Consider the following 17,500-nt stretch of genomic DNA (forward strand, 5'->3'; position numbering starts at 1 on the left):
CCCGATCACGTTTAGCGTTCATTTAAACACTACATTCAGATTCTTCAGTCGGAATGAATTCAGTTCAATTGAAACAAAAGTTGTGCATGTAAACATAGCCATTGACTCAGAAAAGCTACACTGTTTTAATCAACCCTTCTTGTGCACATTCAGGAAATGTGACGTCTCGCTAGATTTCACTCTGCCTAGGAAGTCCAGTTTGTCATCGGACAGTAATAAGACCTACTGTATGCTTGGACACTGTCAGCAACCCTCAGAGGAGCAGTCCAGCCCAAGTGCACGCTGGGATATGGGCACGCTGATGCTCTTTAATGGTATGAAACCAGTGCCGAAAAAGACCTATTTGACTCTATTTGGAATTTCTTAAGCTTGTTGTGGAGTGTTTGGAATATTTACTAAATGATTAAATAAAACCATTTTTGTTAACTGAAATAAAGCTGAGATAAAATATAAATGATAACACTTTACAATAATGTCTCATTCGTTAACATGTACAGTATTTACTAACATGAACTAACAATTAGTATTTATTAATCTTTGGTAATGTTAGTTAATAAAAAATAAACCTGTTCGTTTGTTCACAGTGCATTAACTAATGTTAACAAATACAAACTTTGATTTTAATAATGTATTGGTAAATGTAAAAATTTTAAATGTAGTAAAATTAGTTTACAAAACAACAACTTTTGTTTGCACTGAAAGTCTGCGATGTTGTTGGTAACGCGGGATCTTCCTGCTTCTGGTAGTTTCCATGCGTGAGCCACAAATTCTCCACATTCTCTCCACACAACAAGCCTTTTTTAAACAGAATAGCAATTCAGTTGCTACTAATAGGTCATGAATGGCTCAAGTCCAGCCGTGCCCAACCTTTAAAAAGCTCTAATGCAGTAAGATGGTCCTCTGAATGTCTTTACTGTGTTTATTTGACTTTAGGTCACCGTTTCAAACACATCTACCACACTTTCTCTTATTGTTCTTTCTTGTATCTTATAGTGTAGGCTTCACATGACTTAGACATTTTTTTTTGTGACATTCATATTTTTTTTGTGTGTGTTTGGGGGGGGTAACAGTTTACAATAATGTCACATTTGTTAACATTAGATAATATATTAACTAACATGAGTAACAATGAAGCAATGAGCAATGTTTTATTTTTTTATGCTTTACATTTTATGTTAGATAATTGGCTAACACTTATAAGGTTTCATTAGTTAGCATTACTTAGGTTATAAAAATTAGCTTTTTTATAACCTTAGCTCCATAGGTTATAAAAATACTAACGCATTTATTAATCTTAGTAAATCTCAACATTTACTGATTCATTATCTAAAATCTAAAGTTGTATCTGTACATATTATTTAAAAGACCTGAGCTAACATGAACAGTTGTATTTCTATTTGAACAAAGATTGATAAATATTGTAAAAAATGTATTGCTCATTATTAGTTAATGCATTAATTAATGTTAACTAATAGACCTTATTGTAAAGTGTTACCAATAATAGAAATAAAATTGTTCACTTTAGTTCACAGTGCAATTAACTAATGTTAACAAATACAACTTTTAAGTTTAAAAATGTATTAGTAAAAGTTGAAATTAACATTAAATCTAATAAAACCTATTATTGTTCATTGTTAGTTCATGTTAACTAATGTTGTTAACATCAGTTAACAATTTAAACCTTAATGTAAAGTGTTAGCATTTTTTTACTTATGTATTTGCTCTAAAATGAAAAATTAAATTAATCCAGGCATGTTTTCATGAAATAACACAAAAGAATATTTAATAATTTAATTTATATGCACAAATATGCAGTGATATTTGCCTACCTATATCTTTCTACCTACATTAAAAATGCATGCTGGGAGTTCAGCAAAGAAGTAGTGAACTGGTTATTGCTTGTTTTAGGCTCCAGAATTGACACTGCGGAGGCGTTTTACCTGTACGCCAGCGGTCCTGACCTCACCTCCATCATGCCCTGCAAGTACGGCAAGCCCCAGGAGACACTGTCCAAGTACGTGACACAGGAGGGTCTTCAGTGTGAGCAGATACGAGAGCTCCTCATGAGGAATACAGACGTTGACATCACACCTCTTATTGTAAGCCTATGAATATAAATGCATGTTTTTTTTTCAAATGTCTTCACCCAGAAGGCTTTTATGCAAATGTATCTGACAGCGGCTTGTTTATCTCCCTCAGCATTATTTGTCCATTTGTACATAATTTCCTGCTTGCTTAAGTGCTTTTTCTGTGCAGTTTTACCCACTGACATCTTAATTAGCAGTGATTTTACATGCTGTTCCAGGTGCTCATATGCTAATGCTTTACATGCACGGCAATTACTGCTATCTAGGGCTGTCCGCGTGTTTATTTTAGCACTTCCGTCAGTGAAACACCACACTACAGCCTGTAAAACATTGAAATAAATATCAGTAAATATTGGTAACCTAAATATTATAAGAAAGTTATATTAGTTTATATTTCCCGACAAAGATGCGTCATATAGCCTACCCTCTCTTCCGACAGTCGTTCTCTTTTCTAATATCTTCATGTTTTCTCCTGATTGTCCCATGCAACTGAACACTTATTGTAAAAGGTCTGAAGAGCGAATTCTATCTTTCGCAGTGTCAAGACATTTAGGCTATGTTTGATTTTGTTGCGCCAGAGAAAGCTAAACTAAAATCCCAAGCGTGAATGAAATGCGCTATACAAATAAACTTGATGCACCTGAACATAATAACAAGCACAAACTGTGTTAAATAGAATTTGATGTGCAAGCAAAAAGGTACAAGGCCTATTATATTTGCATTTTTACCCTGGTAAAGTAGAAAAAAATGCTGTAGGACAAATTAAAAGCGAACCAAAGGAAGAAATGTTTATAATCCCCTGCGAAAATGTGCGAGACGTGAGTGAAGATTTGGGAAGAGAAACAAGATATTCCATGTCCAAAGGAATATTGTTAAATTCGCTGATAATCGGATGACCAGATCGCAAAACATAATACAAAGCCGACAAAGCTTAAATTTACAGCATGGGCTCACGTGACGTACCTCTCTCATTTGGCATGAATCCAAATGTTTCCATGGATGCAATGTAACATTTAATAGCTATAACCTATTGTTTCTTTTGTAAACAAAGCTTTGTGCTTCGCTCGTGTCATAATACTCACGTAAAACAGCATTCAGGTACAATAAAATGCATTTTGCGGACCACCGCCGGTGATCAAGTTTACCGGCACAGCCCTAATGCTGTCAGAGAGTCACTTAAACACAAACCTTCATTTCTCATGGATGAATTGGCTTCTTTTATCAGATCTTCTCTAAAAATTTATATTGCTAATATAAAGTGTTGTACAAATTTGTCTAATGAAACCTTTCAATAATATTTCCCAAGAATCAAAAGAAAAACATTAACCCTTTAAAGCTCTGGGGTCTAATTTATAAAACTGTGCGTCATCACTCATGATGAAGATTTACGCGCTCACTGGCGTGGACATTTAAGAAGGGATGGATATTTGCTTCAAGTGATAGGTTTGGTGTGTGAAATTATATTTGTATTATCTTTCTCTGTATGTATAATTTTCTTTAGATTTTCTGTCTAAAAGTCACCAAAAAGACACTTAACTCCAGCTCATCATCGGTGTCGCCAAACTGCTCCGTCTCCAAAACGTTCGTACGCATGGGTCAGAGTTTGCGGGCAGGTGCGCAAATTTTCCCGTCAAGTTTGTTTTTATAAATCACAACTTGTGCGTCGGAAGTGGCGCCTCTTTCAGGCCCTGTTTTGTGCGGTTATAAATGAGGCCCCTGAACAGTTTCTTGAATATATAGGCAAAAATAAAAATTCATTACCGTAGTCAAGCAAATCTCAGTGTTGCTCATGCTCACAACAACATGCTCTGTTTTTTTTTTAAAGTGCAAAAAAAGACTGTCTTGAGGATAGGGGTGGGCGATATGGCAAAAATATCATATCACGATTTTTTTCAGGAAAATCACAATTCACGATTTTATCACGATTCTTTTTTATGTTGGTTTTACTATTTTGTGACTGAGCATTACAGCCAAACTAATGTCCAAATGAAATAAACAGTGCTTTATGTTTTCAGCTACAGTAGGTGTATTTAACAGTAGCATTGAAGAAAGTGTTTAAATGAACAAATATGAAAATAAAACACAACATAGACTTCATTGTATAAATTATATGTTGATGCTTATAAAAGCTATTGAAGTTCTCAGTCAAGAGCAGTGAGTGATTTCCTCTTTGCGTTTTGTTGTTTAATTAGCATTAAAGGGATAGTTCTCCCAAAATTTACTCTGTCATAATTTACTCTCTCAAGTTTTTTAAACTCGAATAAGTTTCTTTCTTCTGTTGAAAATAAAAGTTATTTTGAAGAATGTGGGTAACCAAACAGTTGATGTACCCCAGTGACTTCCATAGTGTATATTTGTGGGTGAACTATCTCTTTAAGGACAAGCGGCAGCATGTTTACTATTAGGCTACTGTCTCTTTAAGAGCTGCACGCGACGCGTCTAATACACACGCATTTGGCAAACAGATTTTCTCTAAATTTTCTCTGTTGTTTTCACTTTAGACATAACCGACTTTATGTAAACCTTGTGTGTATTTGACAGTATTAGCACAATAAGACTCGAAAGATAACTAGGCGCTGTTAGACAGGCTTTTAGTGCCTGTGAGCTTTACGTGTACGCGCTCAGAAACGCACACGTTAGAACAGCGCATCAGCACGCAAATTAAATGTTTAACCGATGCAAATTATGAACTTTTGTGAACTGCAGTGTCCAGTTCCTCCGTGTTAACATTTGATGTGAATATACGTCGTGTTGTACAGTATGTTGGAACAGAGGTGCCAGAACAGCAACTGATAGAATGCACGATACTACGATATTTCTTCAAAAGCAGATCGTGGAGACATTTTAATCGTCCACGATCAAAAATCGTGATATCGCACACCCCTACTTGAGGAACTTAAATTGTTGACCTGTGGATCTGCTTTAATCTCATCATATGTGCATTTGTGTTTTTACAGGAGAGTTTAGCTGTCGTTTATGCCCCCAGCACACCGTCTCTGTACACCATATATGAGCCCGTGATCCGTCTGAAGGGCCAGGCCAAGTCAGCGGTGGTTTCCCAGCGGCCCTTCAGTGCCAAAGAGGTCCAGAGCCCCATCCTGGAGCCCTCTTTTCTCAAGACCATGATGCACTGCAGGGCTCTCGGCCTACACAGCGCCCTGCACAAGATCGGTGGCACCGGCTCTTTTGTCTTCTTGTTTGCACGGGTATGTGTTTGTGTGCGTGTGTCACTAGTAGAGACCAGGAACGAATGGAATGAGTTCTTATGTCACTGCGCTTCTGTTTACTGCACACAAACTGATGAGGTATTTTGAACAGATGTTTTGTGCTGATTCACAAAAGCTCTGATAACTGTTTGTTGTGCTTTTTAATTGAAGCAATCAGTTCGAGAAGCTGAAGTGCATCTGAATATTAAGCTTCAAAGTTTATAGCGAAGGGATCTTCTGCGTTTCCTTCATATTCCAGTGCACATTTTTTGCTGGTAATCTGATAATACGCCGTTTCTTTCACTCAGAGGGCAAAATTGAATTTTTGTTCAGCATGTTCTGGCCCAGGACGTTCAGTCGTACACCGTGTTCCTTCACATTATCCTTCAGACGTCTCTCGAATGTCACCTCAAAGCCTCGCTTTGTGTTTCTCTCATTCTCATTTTTTATGTCTCTCTCTCATTTCCTATCAGTCTGTCATGAGAACTAAAATACTAACACAAAGCAAATATCACTGTTTTTAAAATAAATCGTAACTATCCCAAACTTTACAGTATTGAATATTAAAGACATTAATACTTTTACTATGCAAGGATGCATTAAATGGTGAAAGGTGTCAGTTAATAAACTTATGTTACAAAAGATTATATTTAAAATAAATGCAGTTATTTTAACTTTCTATTCATCAAGGAATCCTAAAAAATAAAATGTATCATGGTTTCTACACAGCATGATTTCTGAAGGATCATGTGACACTGAAGAATGGAGTAATGATGCTGAAAATTCAGCTTTGATCACAGGAATAAATTACACTTTACTATATATTCACATAGAAAACTGAAATTCCAATAACAATGTAATTTTATATTAACTTAATACTCAAATGATCAAATTAAAACCACATATTTACAATGCTGCTTCATTTTGATTTGAAATTATACACTGTATATTTGCAAAATCTCTGCAGAGATATTGTGTTTATTGCCTAATTCTAAGAACATTTTTGACATTATCTAAACCAGAAATGTTGATCACCAACACCCAATGTGTGAACCATGCTAAATGAGACCAAAATAAAAATAATTGAGGAGCAGTGCTAATTAAAATAGCAACAGATGCTCAATCTTGGTATGATGCCAAATAACTGATATTCATTAAAGAATTTAGTGCAGGTGAATCTAGTTTATTGAGGTCGTTGGGGCAGCCGTCGCTAATAATCATCTCACATTTTAACACCGTGACCCAGAATGTCAACATGAAAACACATTCACAACTCGCTTCACTTTCATCATATGACGTGTTACAGTGATTTTAGCACCAGGAACATCTGACTCACATTCCATTCATGTTCTCTCTTTCTCTGTCTTCTTCCATTGGTTGTTGTATTGTAGGTGGTGGAGTTGAGCGACTGTGAGAAAACTCAAGCTCTGGCGCTGCAGCTTCTTCTGTCTCTGGTTAAAAACCATCAGCATCGCACCCATGAGATGGAGTGTTACCATGGTTATTCCATGATTCACCAGGTCCTCATCAAGCCCAAGTGCATTGTGGGATACCACATTCTGAAGGTGAGTGTTAGCATATCAGATGTAGATGATACGTTTTTTCATAAATAATTGAATTGCTTGTCATATAAAATTAAGCAGACTTTATTTAAATTCTTATTTGGTCATAAAGTTTCCTAAAGATGGCTGTTAGTTAAAAAATAATGGTTCCTCTAATTAAAAAAGACATAAATATTAAGATACATATTAAATATAATAAAAAGCCTTACAAATATCAAGGTATAGTTTAACTATAGAGCTCTTCAGTGATGACATATTTATGTACTTTGCATTACCCTGGTTCCCTCGACAAAAACCCAATAGGATTTTCTATTGGCGATTGTTGAAAATAATCTGTGACCAACAAAGGTTTATGATTCTTACACATTTTGTGGATTAGAAAGTCTAAATACAATCGGCAGAAGTAAAAATTAAATGCTTTGTCAAACTCTTTCCGTCTTTATTTAAAGAACAATTTCCCTGAAAGTTTGAATTCGAATAATTTTGCACTGATTTGAATTACAATAGTTGTGTAGTGATTATAAACACAATGAGGCTGTGAAAGCGACTAGTGAGTTTACATATTCGGCGTGACGTTTAATGTCCCAGAAAACCTCTGTAGTCCCATTTAGTCACTTGTTTGCCTTTTTCAAGACAAGTTAAAGCTGTAAAAAAAATTCTAAATGAAGTGCCAGATCACTGTTGTGCTCAACAGCGCACCCTGCTGGGTTACACTGTTAATGCGGACTGACAGTGACACTGTGTTGTCCCTCTCTCAGTATATTCTCAGAGTATCACTGGATTTTGATTTTGCAAATGTCTGTGTGCATATGGTGTGATAGACGTTGTTGGACGGCTGCTGTAGCGGGTCGATCCTGACGATTGGAGAAGACGGCCAGTTTCATCTGGATGCTGAATCCACTGTGGTGGTGCAAGATCTCAGACTGCTCTCTGAAATACTGCTGGACTGGAAGATATGGGCCAAAGCTCAGGTTCACACTTGCATCTAAATGAGAGCATACCATAGATTTTGGCTGTTTTTATATAGAGCTAATTATAATGGCTGTATGTGTGTGTGTGTGTGTCTAATAGTGTGGCGTGTGGGAGACTCTGTTGGCCGCTTTAGAGATCCTCATCCGAGTGCGTCATCCACAGCAGATGTTCAACATTCGGCAGCTTCTAAAGGCCCAGGTGGTTCATCGCTTCCTACTCGCCTGCCAGGTGCTTCAGGTGAGAAGTTTACAACACGCGAGTTTAATGGAGGTCAAGTAAGTTTAGTTTGTAGTCTTTGAAATGTGGTCGTGAGGCTCGCTTTCTGTCGGCTGTCTTTGAGAATCAACTAGTGATGCGCAGAAATTTCGGCAACTGGACTTACTTTCTGCAACAACAACAACAAAAAAGGTTTTGGCGCGCCTACCTAGTTTCAACTTTCAAATTCTCTCAATTTCATAATGAAATTCAATAGAGATGCACCGATTACAATTTTCTGGGCCGATTCCGATTTCCGATTTTTCATTAAGTTTGACCTGCCGATACCGATTTTAGCCGATTCCGATTTAATTTTTTCTAACCACTTTACAGCACACACAAATATTTATTTTATATCTTTTCTGTAATAGAACATTTTACAATTTGCATAGTTCACACACATCTAAAGTGCAGTGTTATGGAAGAACCATTTCTTTTTCACATTCAATATCCAATATTTTTTTATATATGTATTTAACAAACTAAACGTCTGTATGAAAACAGGGAATGGCAATAAAATAATATATAAATAAAAAAAATAATAATATAGCCTTGCAGTATAAAGATATTTCTCAAAGCAGGAAATGAACGGACGTAATTCACGAGGTTTTCTACATGTGTGTACCGTGTGCACGTGTGATGCTGATGTTGCGCGATGTTAATCATGCGGCGCCCGAGTGCATTTGACCGGCATAAAATCGCCATTTGTCAGACTGACCGGCCGGTCGCCGGTCACGGCCGATCACGTGAAAATCGGCCAATTCCGGTCACCAGCCGATCAATCGGTGCATCTCTAAAATTCAAACAATAAATGTAATTTTGACGCTCTTTGGTGTGGTGACGGATCTCTGTAGCGCCTCAGTTCAAGCGGCATGAGAACGTTCATCTCTTCCTCTTTACCACTAGATATAGCATGAAATAAACATGAATTAACAGAGGTATGTTGAAATAAACAGTATGATTTGCTGAAATGCACATGTCTCATGTAATCGCTCAATCAGAGTTTCAACTGTGGAAAGACATCAACAAAAAACCTTGTAAACAATGTGACATAAGGTAACTGTTGTCTCAGGAAAGCCATTTAATATCCATAGACTTGTTAGTTAGCTAGATACATTTTTTTTTTTTTATGTACAACTCACTTTTTTTTTATGTTGATTGATTTATTAATTACATTTGATTAGTTAACTGTTTATAAAATAAACTTTATTTTCAGTTTCGCTTTTCAGCTAAATGAAAACTTGAGCAGAGTTTCTGTACAAATTAATTTTGGTGCATCATTAAAATCAACACGTGGTGAAATATCATTATATAAATAACCAATCGCTATCCAGTATGCAATTGATACGAGAAAAAAGAGCAATCATAGTTCAGTATTGTGGGTTGTTTTGTAACATGATCATGATTGTTCTCCTAGGAGCATCGGGATGAGTACCTGACCTCCATCCCACAGGAGGTCTGCCTCTCGTTTGTCAAAATCATCCAGGAGGTTTTGGGTTCGCCTCCAGACCTGGACCTGCTGCGGCTGGTCTACAACTTCCTGTTGGCCGTTCACCCCCCCACCAACACTTACGTGTGCCACACACCCACCAGCTTCTACTTCTCTCTGCACATCGGTAAGCAAACATTTTGGAAACCAGTATCTGATGGAGTCATACTCATTAAAGAAAAAGTGCACTAAAGAGGATAATTCTGTCTACATTTACTAACCATCATGCCTTATGACTCGATTTATTTAATGAAACTAAAAAACAAAAGACGATGATTAGCCAGATGTTCAAGCTGCTTCTGCCTTTGTGATTCACAGAAGAAAAAAAATACTGGTTTTATATGAGAAGATGAGAAAAGGATGGCAGAAATATAATTTTTAACACCTCTTTAACCTTAATTTTACTTTGTCTGAAAATTGTTATGAAACAAAACTTACACCATGTCCACGTAAGGATACACTTAATGATTTATGACTTAACTAAATGCAAGTGATTAACTAAAACTAAAAAGATGTTTCCATTATAGTCAGTAAAGCTGTGCAAGCATCCATTGCATCATGTCCGAACCACTTCATGACTGCATTTATTTTTATTTATCAAATATAGTTAATAATCAATCAACATGAAAAAAAAGACTTGTACATAAGAATTTGTAAAATCTTAAGTTATTTTATCTAGCTAACTAACAAGTATATATTTGTGACGTAATGTTACATTTACCTGAGAAAACCATTCAGTGACCATAAACTCATTAGTTAGCCAATATTTAAATGTTTATGTCACAAAATGATTTGGAGTATAAATATAATTATTATAATATAATTATAAAGTTAGTATTATAACTTATTATTATTATTTATATATTATAAATTATTATAAAAACGTCCTAAAAAATAAATATAAAAATAAATAAACATTTATATAAAAGAAGGCCAGACACCAGAAACATCATGTCTGGTGTTCTAATTTAAATCAGATGTTGTTTCTAACCATATATAACTGCTCTTATTTTCATTTTATTGTAGCTGTAGTCTAACAGTAGTCTAGCCTTGAGCTTACAGCTCATTCATATCAGCAATCATTCTGAGGTGTTGCGCTTCCAGTGTAGAAACCCTAGTACACAAGAACATTTTAGTTCATGCATGTTTTCTTGTGTCATCAGATGGTAAGATGTACCAGGAGAAGGTTCAGTCCATGATGTTCCTGCGTCACTCCAGCAGTGGAGGGAAATCCGCCTGCAGCTCCGTGCTTTCACTCTCTCCCACCGTCTTCACCGATATGCCCACTGATGGGAACGCATCACTGCCGCCCACTTCCCCCAAGCCCAGAGGTCAGCGCCTCCTCCAGACACATTAAACCAGCAGACTAATAATCATTAATTCAGTTATTCATGAGAAGATCAAAATCTGAATAATATCCACTCCATTCACTCATTTTGTCGCACTTCATAACCATTATTCAACTAAAAATGTCCCTATCTGGCTGTTTAGCACTGCTGCGTCTTATAAAGTTTGATACACATGACCTTTGACAAATACAAAATCACTTACAACACAGACCTGTCAAGTCAAAGTCACTTTTATTTGTATTGCACTTTCATAATACACATTGTTTCAAAGCAGCTTTAAAGAAAATTATGATGTTAATGTTTATAAAAATCTTAATATCTTGATGCCTTATACACTAGTTGCATTTAGCAGATTAGAGCTGGACAATATTATAGTTTATAGTTTAGTATATTGCCCTACGTGAGTGTACGCTATTTATGCAGATCAAGTTGGATATACTATATATCTAACCTGGTATACACCTGTGTAATATAGATATATTTTGCAGCAAGTTGTGATTTGCTGTATACTATATATTGCTTTATATGGATGCACTGAATGTTTTGTGTATAAAGTTGGATATACTATTTAGCTCTGCGATAATATAGTTTAAATTTGGCATATTTTGCATACTTGTATATCCAACTTTATAATATAGTTACATTTCGCAGTGATATAAACATCAAGCTGTTGATATATGCCATAAAGTATATATTGCTTTACATGAGTGTATATGTGGGGGAAGTTGGATATACTATACATCCTTTATATATCAAGCTGTGCGATAAAATAGTAGGGATGCACCGATATGAAAATTTTGGCCGATAATTATTTAAATTTGAAAGCCGATAACCGATATATTGGCCGATAAATCTAAATCCACATTTTTATATAATTTTTGAGAGCCTGATTACAAAAACAAAAGTCTCACCATTAAAATCCGTGTCCCAAAACACTCAATTATAATGTTCTCATTATAATTTTATGTAGCATATGTTGCACTTAACCGTATTTTCCTTTTTTGAAGTGATTCCAATCATATTTCAAGCAATTCATAACCATCATGTTGAACAGTGCGCATCTGAAATGTCTCAGCTGAAGGAAATAATCATTTATTTATCGGCTTTAATATATCAGCCAAATTTTGTTATTGGGCCGATAACGATAATATCAAAAATTGACATATATCGGCCAATACCGATATGATGGCCGATATATCATGCATCCCTATAATATTATTGCATTTTGCGATAATATAAACAATTGAATGAAGAGCAAGTGATAAGGCACTAATGCTGTGAAAACCACAAATGTGAAACTTGTTATTTGTTGTATAAAAAAAGACATAGTTCTTACTAAATTACTTACTAAAACATTGTTGTCGTGTAAATGAGCGGCCGGAATGCATTAAAGGTTTTCTGTTTTCTGTTGAAACGGTGTCGTGTAAGCGGCTCCTAAGTTAATAACTAATGATGTTTGCAATAGAAGTGGATCAATCAAAAACTAACTTTAGCTGGACAACAATTTTATTCTAGAGCTGCTGTAAAGCCAAAACAATCTCTGTTACTTTAATAACTTTAATAATTTTTCTGCTAAAAATCACACACTGCACCTTTAAAACAATCTATATTGGTTAAGGCACTATATAAATGAAGGTGACTTGACTAAATGATGTGTGTTTTTTTGTCCCACAGTTCGCCACACTTCTTCCCCCAATCATGGAGATGAAGATCTGTCTCTTCGGCCTCCTAACACAAATCCCTCTCCCCACGCTTCTCCAGCCCTGACGCCCCGTCTGGCTCACGGGAGCGTGACCGGGACCACCGAGCCTGAAGATGGGACGTCCCTCATTACCCAGCATGCCCTGGGCAGCACAGAGACCCTGAAGCGGGGCGTAGACGAGCAGCTTCTCAGCAGCTGCGAGTCTGCAAAGACCATTTGTGATTCTCAGACTGCGGGTGTTGATGAGGAGGGAAGCATCGTGGGAAACAGAACGCCCTCTATTAGCGTAGAAGAGGAGCATGATGGGACAGCCGGAAGCCCGGTGGACTCAGAGGGCCATTTCGATTGGACCAGCGAGGAAGCGCCACGCCGACCCGACAGCCTGAAGGGAATCCAGTCCTTCCAGAGGAGCCACAGTAACCTGGCCAGTCTGGGCTTGGCGTTTCCCGCGCAGAACGGCTCTCTGACTATCGCTCGCTGGCCCACCGTGACTGACCGTGCCGCCCCCCCGGACGACTGGGAAAGCTACACATACTCACCCGGTTATGACAGACACAGCAAGGCGGACTCCAGTAATGACAGGTATTACTTTATACTGTTGTATTGACGTCACTTATAGACCTTATGTAGCCCCGCCCAGGGTTCGAATTATGATTTCATCTTTGTGGGGGTCTCTTTAAAAAAAAAAAAAAAAAAGTAGCCTATGTGCAGGCGCGGTAGCTTAATAATGTAATATAAAAATATAAAAATTTGTAAATATAATACAAATTTAATAAAAAAGCGTTGGTAACACAATTCAATTTAAATAGTACATTTGGTTTAATTTGTCGTTAATATAGAGTAAATAGATAGATCCGACAGATTCGACCGTGTACTTAAGTGGTCCAGTGGTAGAACATTTGCCAAACGCGTCAGAGGTTCTAGATTCGAATCCGCACTCATATAAGTTTTTTTTTTTTCATACAATCCGATTATGTTTATAAGTGGTTCTATATCAGGCAGAGACACGTTTGTGTGCATTTTGTTTTGTAATTTTACTGGAACGAATAGAGAGTCTCCACAACGGATTGAAGCGCGCCCGAGTGAAGACTGTGCGCGAGCCACAAACAAACACAGTATCCGCGCCAATGATCGCAGCGGCACTTTTATCACTTGATTTAAGCATAAGGATGTACCGTAGTGTGATGACGATCCGAGATCCCGCGAGATCCATGTGTTTGGCATCTTGTCCTATCTTTTAAGTCATGCTACAGTAGTCTGAAGGAAAAAGTGCTTTATTTGTAATTTAAAATAATGGTGCTGATGATTTTTAGAGACCCCCCACAGGTGTATGATTTCACAGCTTTCATGGGAGCTCATCCTCTCTCTATGGGAGCTCAGCTCCCACTGGCTCCCACGTAATTCGAACCATGGCCCCGCCCCTTTTCAGCGCCACTCTCGCTGTCTTTTGTCTTCCGGTCTGTATTTTCACAGTGATCTTGTGTATTTATGAATGAACGGCTCGTTTTAAAACCTTCCCTGTTTACTGACATTTGTTAAGACATCTGCTTTAAACATTACAATCCTCATGATAACTTTCGTTAACTTTACATTAAGTAAATCCACTTCAAAAGCGAATTACTCCTGGATAGAAATATACAGAGCGACCGCAAAAACGGAAGTTCAAAGACAATATTCTAAAGATGGCGGCGCCCGCGTTTCTCTAAAGGTCTATAAAACGGATAGTTCAGGTCCTTGATTCTGATTGGTTGAGCCGCGTTCAAAGCCAATGTAAATTACTCCTGAACACACACCTGTGACCGCATTACACTAGTGTTACTGCGCAACTACCGTTTGTGACTCTTTGTTGCTGCATGTGTTGCTTGGCAACCTCTTTGGAACTACATTGCTTGGCGGAGGAATAAATGTGTTTTAACGTTATATTTTTTGTTGCTGGTGTTTATTAGCTGCTCTAAATTCACTGTAAATCACGGCTTCAAGAGCCTTCTTGCTTTATTTCCCGCGGGAACACACTCCCTCAGCCAGACTGAGTGGCAGAAGAGCTGCTGAATGACTGGATTTAATAGAGGAAACTCCGAAAACGCACGATTATCAGTTTAAACTAAAGGTTGGATAGTGTTTCTTACAACTTACCAAAGATCCAGTGATCCGTGGATATTGAAATGCAAATCCCGCTTTCTCTGCCTGGATCAGTTGTGTCTGTGATTTGCAGCGATCCATTTGCTTCTCTTTTCTGTAGCTTTCAGTAGTCTGTAAAAATATACCTCAGATTTCTTGTCAAATCCATTTATACAGTCAATCTCAAAGCTCTGTCCCGTTTTAGATGCGTTTTGTGTGTTTTTCGCAGCATTCACGCTGAAAACAAATGCTGCCACTCAGTGTGTGTGACCGCAGTCACTCCAGCCGACGGTGACGTCACACACATACACTGTGCTTCAGTTGTTGATTGGATGTTGAGGTGTGGGCGTGGCACACACAAGCTTGCAGAGGCGGGTGTCACAATAAGATTTATAACATGCATTTAGTAAATAAACAGTGGATTTACACTTCATGCTGACTTTAAGGCCGTGCAGAGGCTCATTTAACTGAGCCTTTTAGTAAATAAGTCAGGGTGAATGTCACGTAATGTAATTAGTATTTATGATCAATCAACATGTGGCACACTGTAATCTGCAGGAGCGAAGCCATCAAAAATATTTTTTATTAAAAAAATGTAATTCTTATTTTTTATATTTATGGTTGTCGTGATAATTCAGTGTTATATTTAGTATCATTTAAATACTATTAAAGTTTTTGATAATATTTGGATTTAGATTTAATTTTTCTATTTTTTTTCCACTTAAGTCCTTCCTTTTTTTTATTATTATTAACTTAAAATATGTCTGTATAGTTTTTATTATTTTTTATTTATTTGTTTTAGTTATTTCAGTATTTCAATTTAAACAATTTGAAATTTTGCCCTCTTTATGTTTTATTTCATTTCAGTTAGCGTTTATTTTATTTCAAGTAGTGAAAATTTATTTTTTTTGTTTTCAGTGTTAACAATAATGACCCCGCTTGCCAAAATGTCTGGCTTTTCCGGAAAAAGCCGTATGGTGCTTGTGACGAGAGCCTGATGAGATCTTTAACCCACCACACACTTTTTTAATCATTCAAATATGCCTCACAAATTAATTCCCTTGATAATATGATTTATATATCAGATGCCTAAAATCATGGTCGGTTACTTAAAACCGTTTATAGACATCTCTTATGTATGAATTTCTGTAACTCAAACAGTAGAGCATGGTGCAAGCAACGCCAAGGTTATGGGTTTGATTCCCAGGGAATGCATGAACAGATAAAATGTATAACTTTAGATAAAAGCATCTGCCAAATGCAGAGATGTAAATGCTTAAAACCCTAATAAAACTGCAAAGTGCATAGCAAAATAGTTTTAAACAAGTATGCTTTTTTTGTATATAAATGTATCCAGTAAAATTTTTTTTTTTTTTTTTTTTTTTTTTTTTACAATAGGACAGCCCCAGAAATGGTAGTCCCTAGGTAGTGTGCTCACTACTGAACTAGGGAGGGATTAAAACTCTTCTGAAGCCTTTTTTTCCCCAAATATTTTGTTTTATATTTAGTTCTTCTAGAGGTGCGTAATATATCCAGGGAGTGCTTTTAAATTACACGTGATGATTGAATAATGCTCTTTAATTATGCTAATTTATGCCACTGAGTTTTAGAGATGAATGACTTCTAATATCAGCCTCCATTTATAAGTTGCATCATCTCTTTAATGCGCTAAAAATAAACGTTTTCAGTCAACAGTTTCTGGGTAATTGCCTCCTGTCTTCGTCATCACTGTTCCTGTGCTAAACACACATCCCATCTATAATCAGTTCAACTCATTGAATGTATTAAAGTCCCCCTGTGGTGAAAATCCAGCTTTTAATGTTGTTTATATGCCTATGTGGTGTTTTTAATATGCTTAAAACTTAAAATATGCTAATATGTCTCAAAAACACGCTTTGAAATCGCTGGTGTTTCTGACGTCACAAACTACCTTGTAACCAATCAGATCAACGTGTGATCGTCAACCAGTGGATCTCTGAGCTGAGTGAGTGAGTGGAGGCGGGGCTCATTTGCATATTCATAGAACCGCGTATACTAAATGAGGCAAGGGTGTCGAGTTACATTCAAGCTATTTTAAGACTTATTTTAAGGAAAAAACAAAACGTTTAAATATGTAATTTTGATGATCAAAGGTGAGTTTAAGGGATAAAATGAATGACTACTTTAACAACTTTTAAGTCCGAGATCCAATCCACAAACCATATTTTTGGTTAGGCTCTGAGTCACAGCCGAGGATCTGACGTTTCTCAGACGATATGTGTTTTCTGATTTCAGGTCCAGTGCAGAAGACTGTCTGGTTCTGATCTGCTGCGGTCTGTATGATCTGCTGAGAGGAGTTCTGCTTCTGCTGCCGGACGTCCAGTTGGAGGAGGTGATGGACAAACTGATCCAACCCGAGGCTCTGCTCGTCCTCGTCAACCACTCTTCTCCTCTCATACAGCAGGGCGTCATGAAGGTCCGCTCAGCTTTAGTTCATCTGTCTATCTATCTATCTGTCTATCTATCTATCTGTCTATCTTTCTATCTATCTGTCATCTATAGATGTATACATCTATCGGCTTTCCTGTAGCTCAAACAGTAGAGCGTTGACGCTTGCAACGCCAAGGTCGTGGGTTCAATTCCCATGGAAAGCAAGAACTGATAAGAATATAAATGTGTACCTTGAAATACAATGTAAGTCGCTTTGGGTTATTTAGCGTCTGCCAAATGCATAAAAATAATAATAATAAAAAAAAAATCTATATATATCATCTGTCTGTC

The 17,500-nt window shown here is 36.9% G+C and overlaps 1 protein-coding gene across 7 annotated transcripts in view; it reads left to right on the top strand.

Moving 5' to 3' along the window:
• The window catches only part of lyst (lysosomal trafficking regulator), a 125,399-nt gene that overhangs the window by 58,289 nt on the left and 49,610 nt on the right, over positions 1–17,500 (top strand). For all 7 annotated transcript variants that reach the window (XM_084093959.1, XM_084093961.1, XM_084093960.1 and 4 more), the window contains 10 exons: positions 154–314; positions 1,909–2,099; positions 5,045–5,293; positions 6,685–6,858; positions 7,677–7,826; positions 7,927–8,064; positions 9,500–9,698; positions 10,735–10,902; positions 12,595–13,204; positions 17,015–17,195. In XM_084093959.1, the coding sequence (XP_083950085.1) occupies positions 154–314; positions 1,909–2,099; positions 5,045–5,293; positions 6,685–6,858; positions 7,677–7,826; positions 7,927–8,064; positions 9,500–9,698; positions 10,735–10,902; positions 12,595–13,204; positions 17,015–17,195 (2,221 nt within the window). The remainder of the gene's footprint in view (positions 1–153; positions 315–1,908; positions 2,100–5,044; positions 5,294–6,684; positions 6,859–7,676; positions 7,827–7,926; positions 8,065–9,499; positions 9,699–10,734; positions 10,903–12,594; positions 13,205–17,014; positions 17,196–17,500) is intronic.

This window comes from Abramis brama, assembly GCF_963993115.1.
Source record: "Abramis brama genome assembly, chromosome: 19".
Taxonomy (NCBI): Eukaryota; Metazoa; Chordata; class Actinopteri; order Cypriniformes; family Leuciscidae; genus Abramis; species Abramis brama.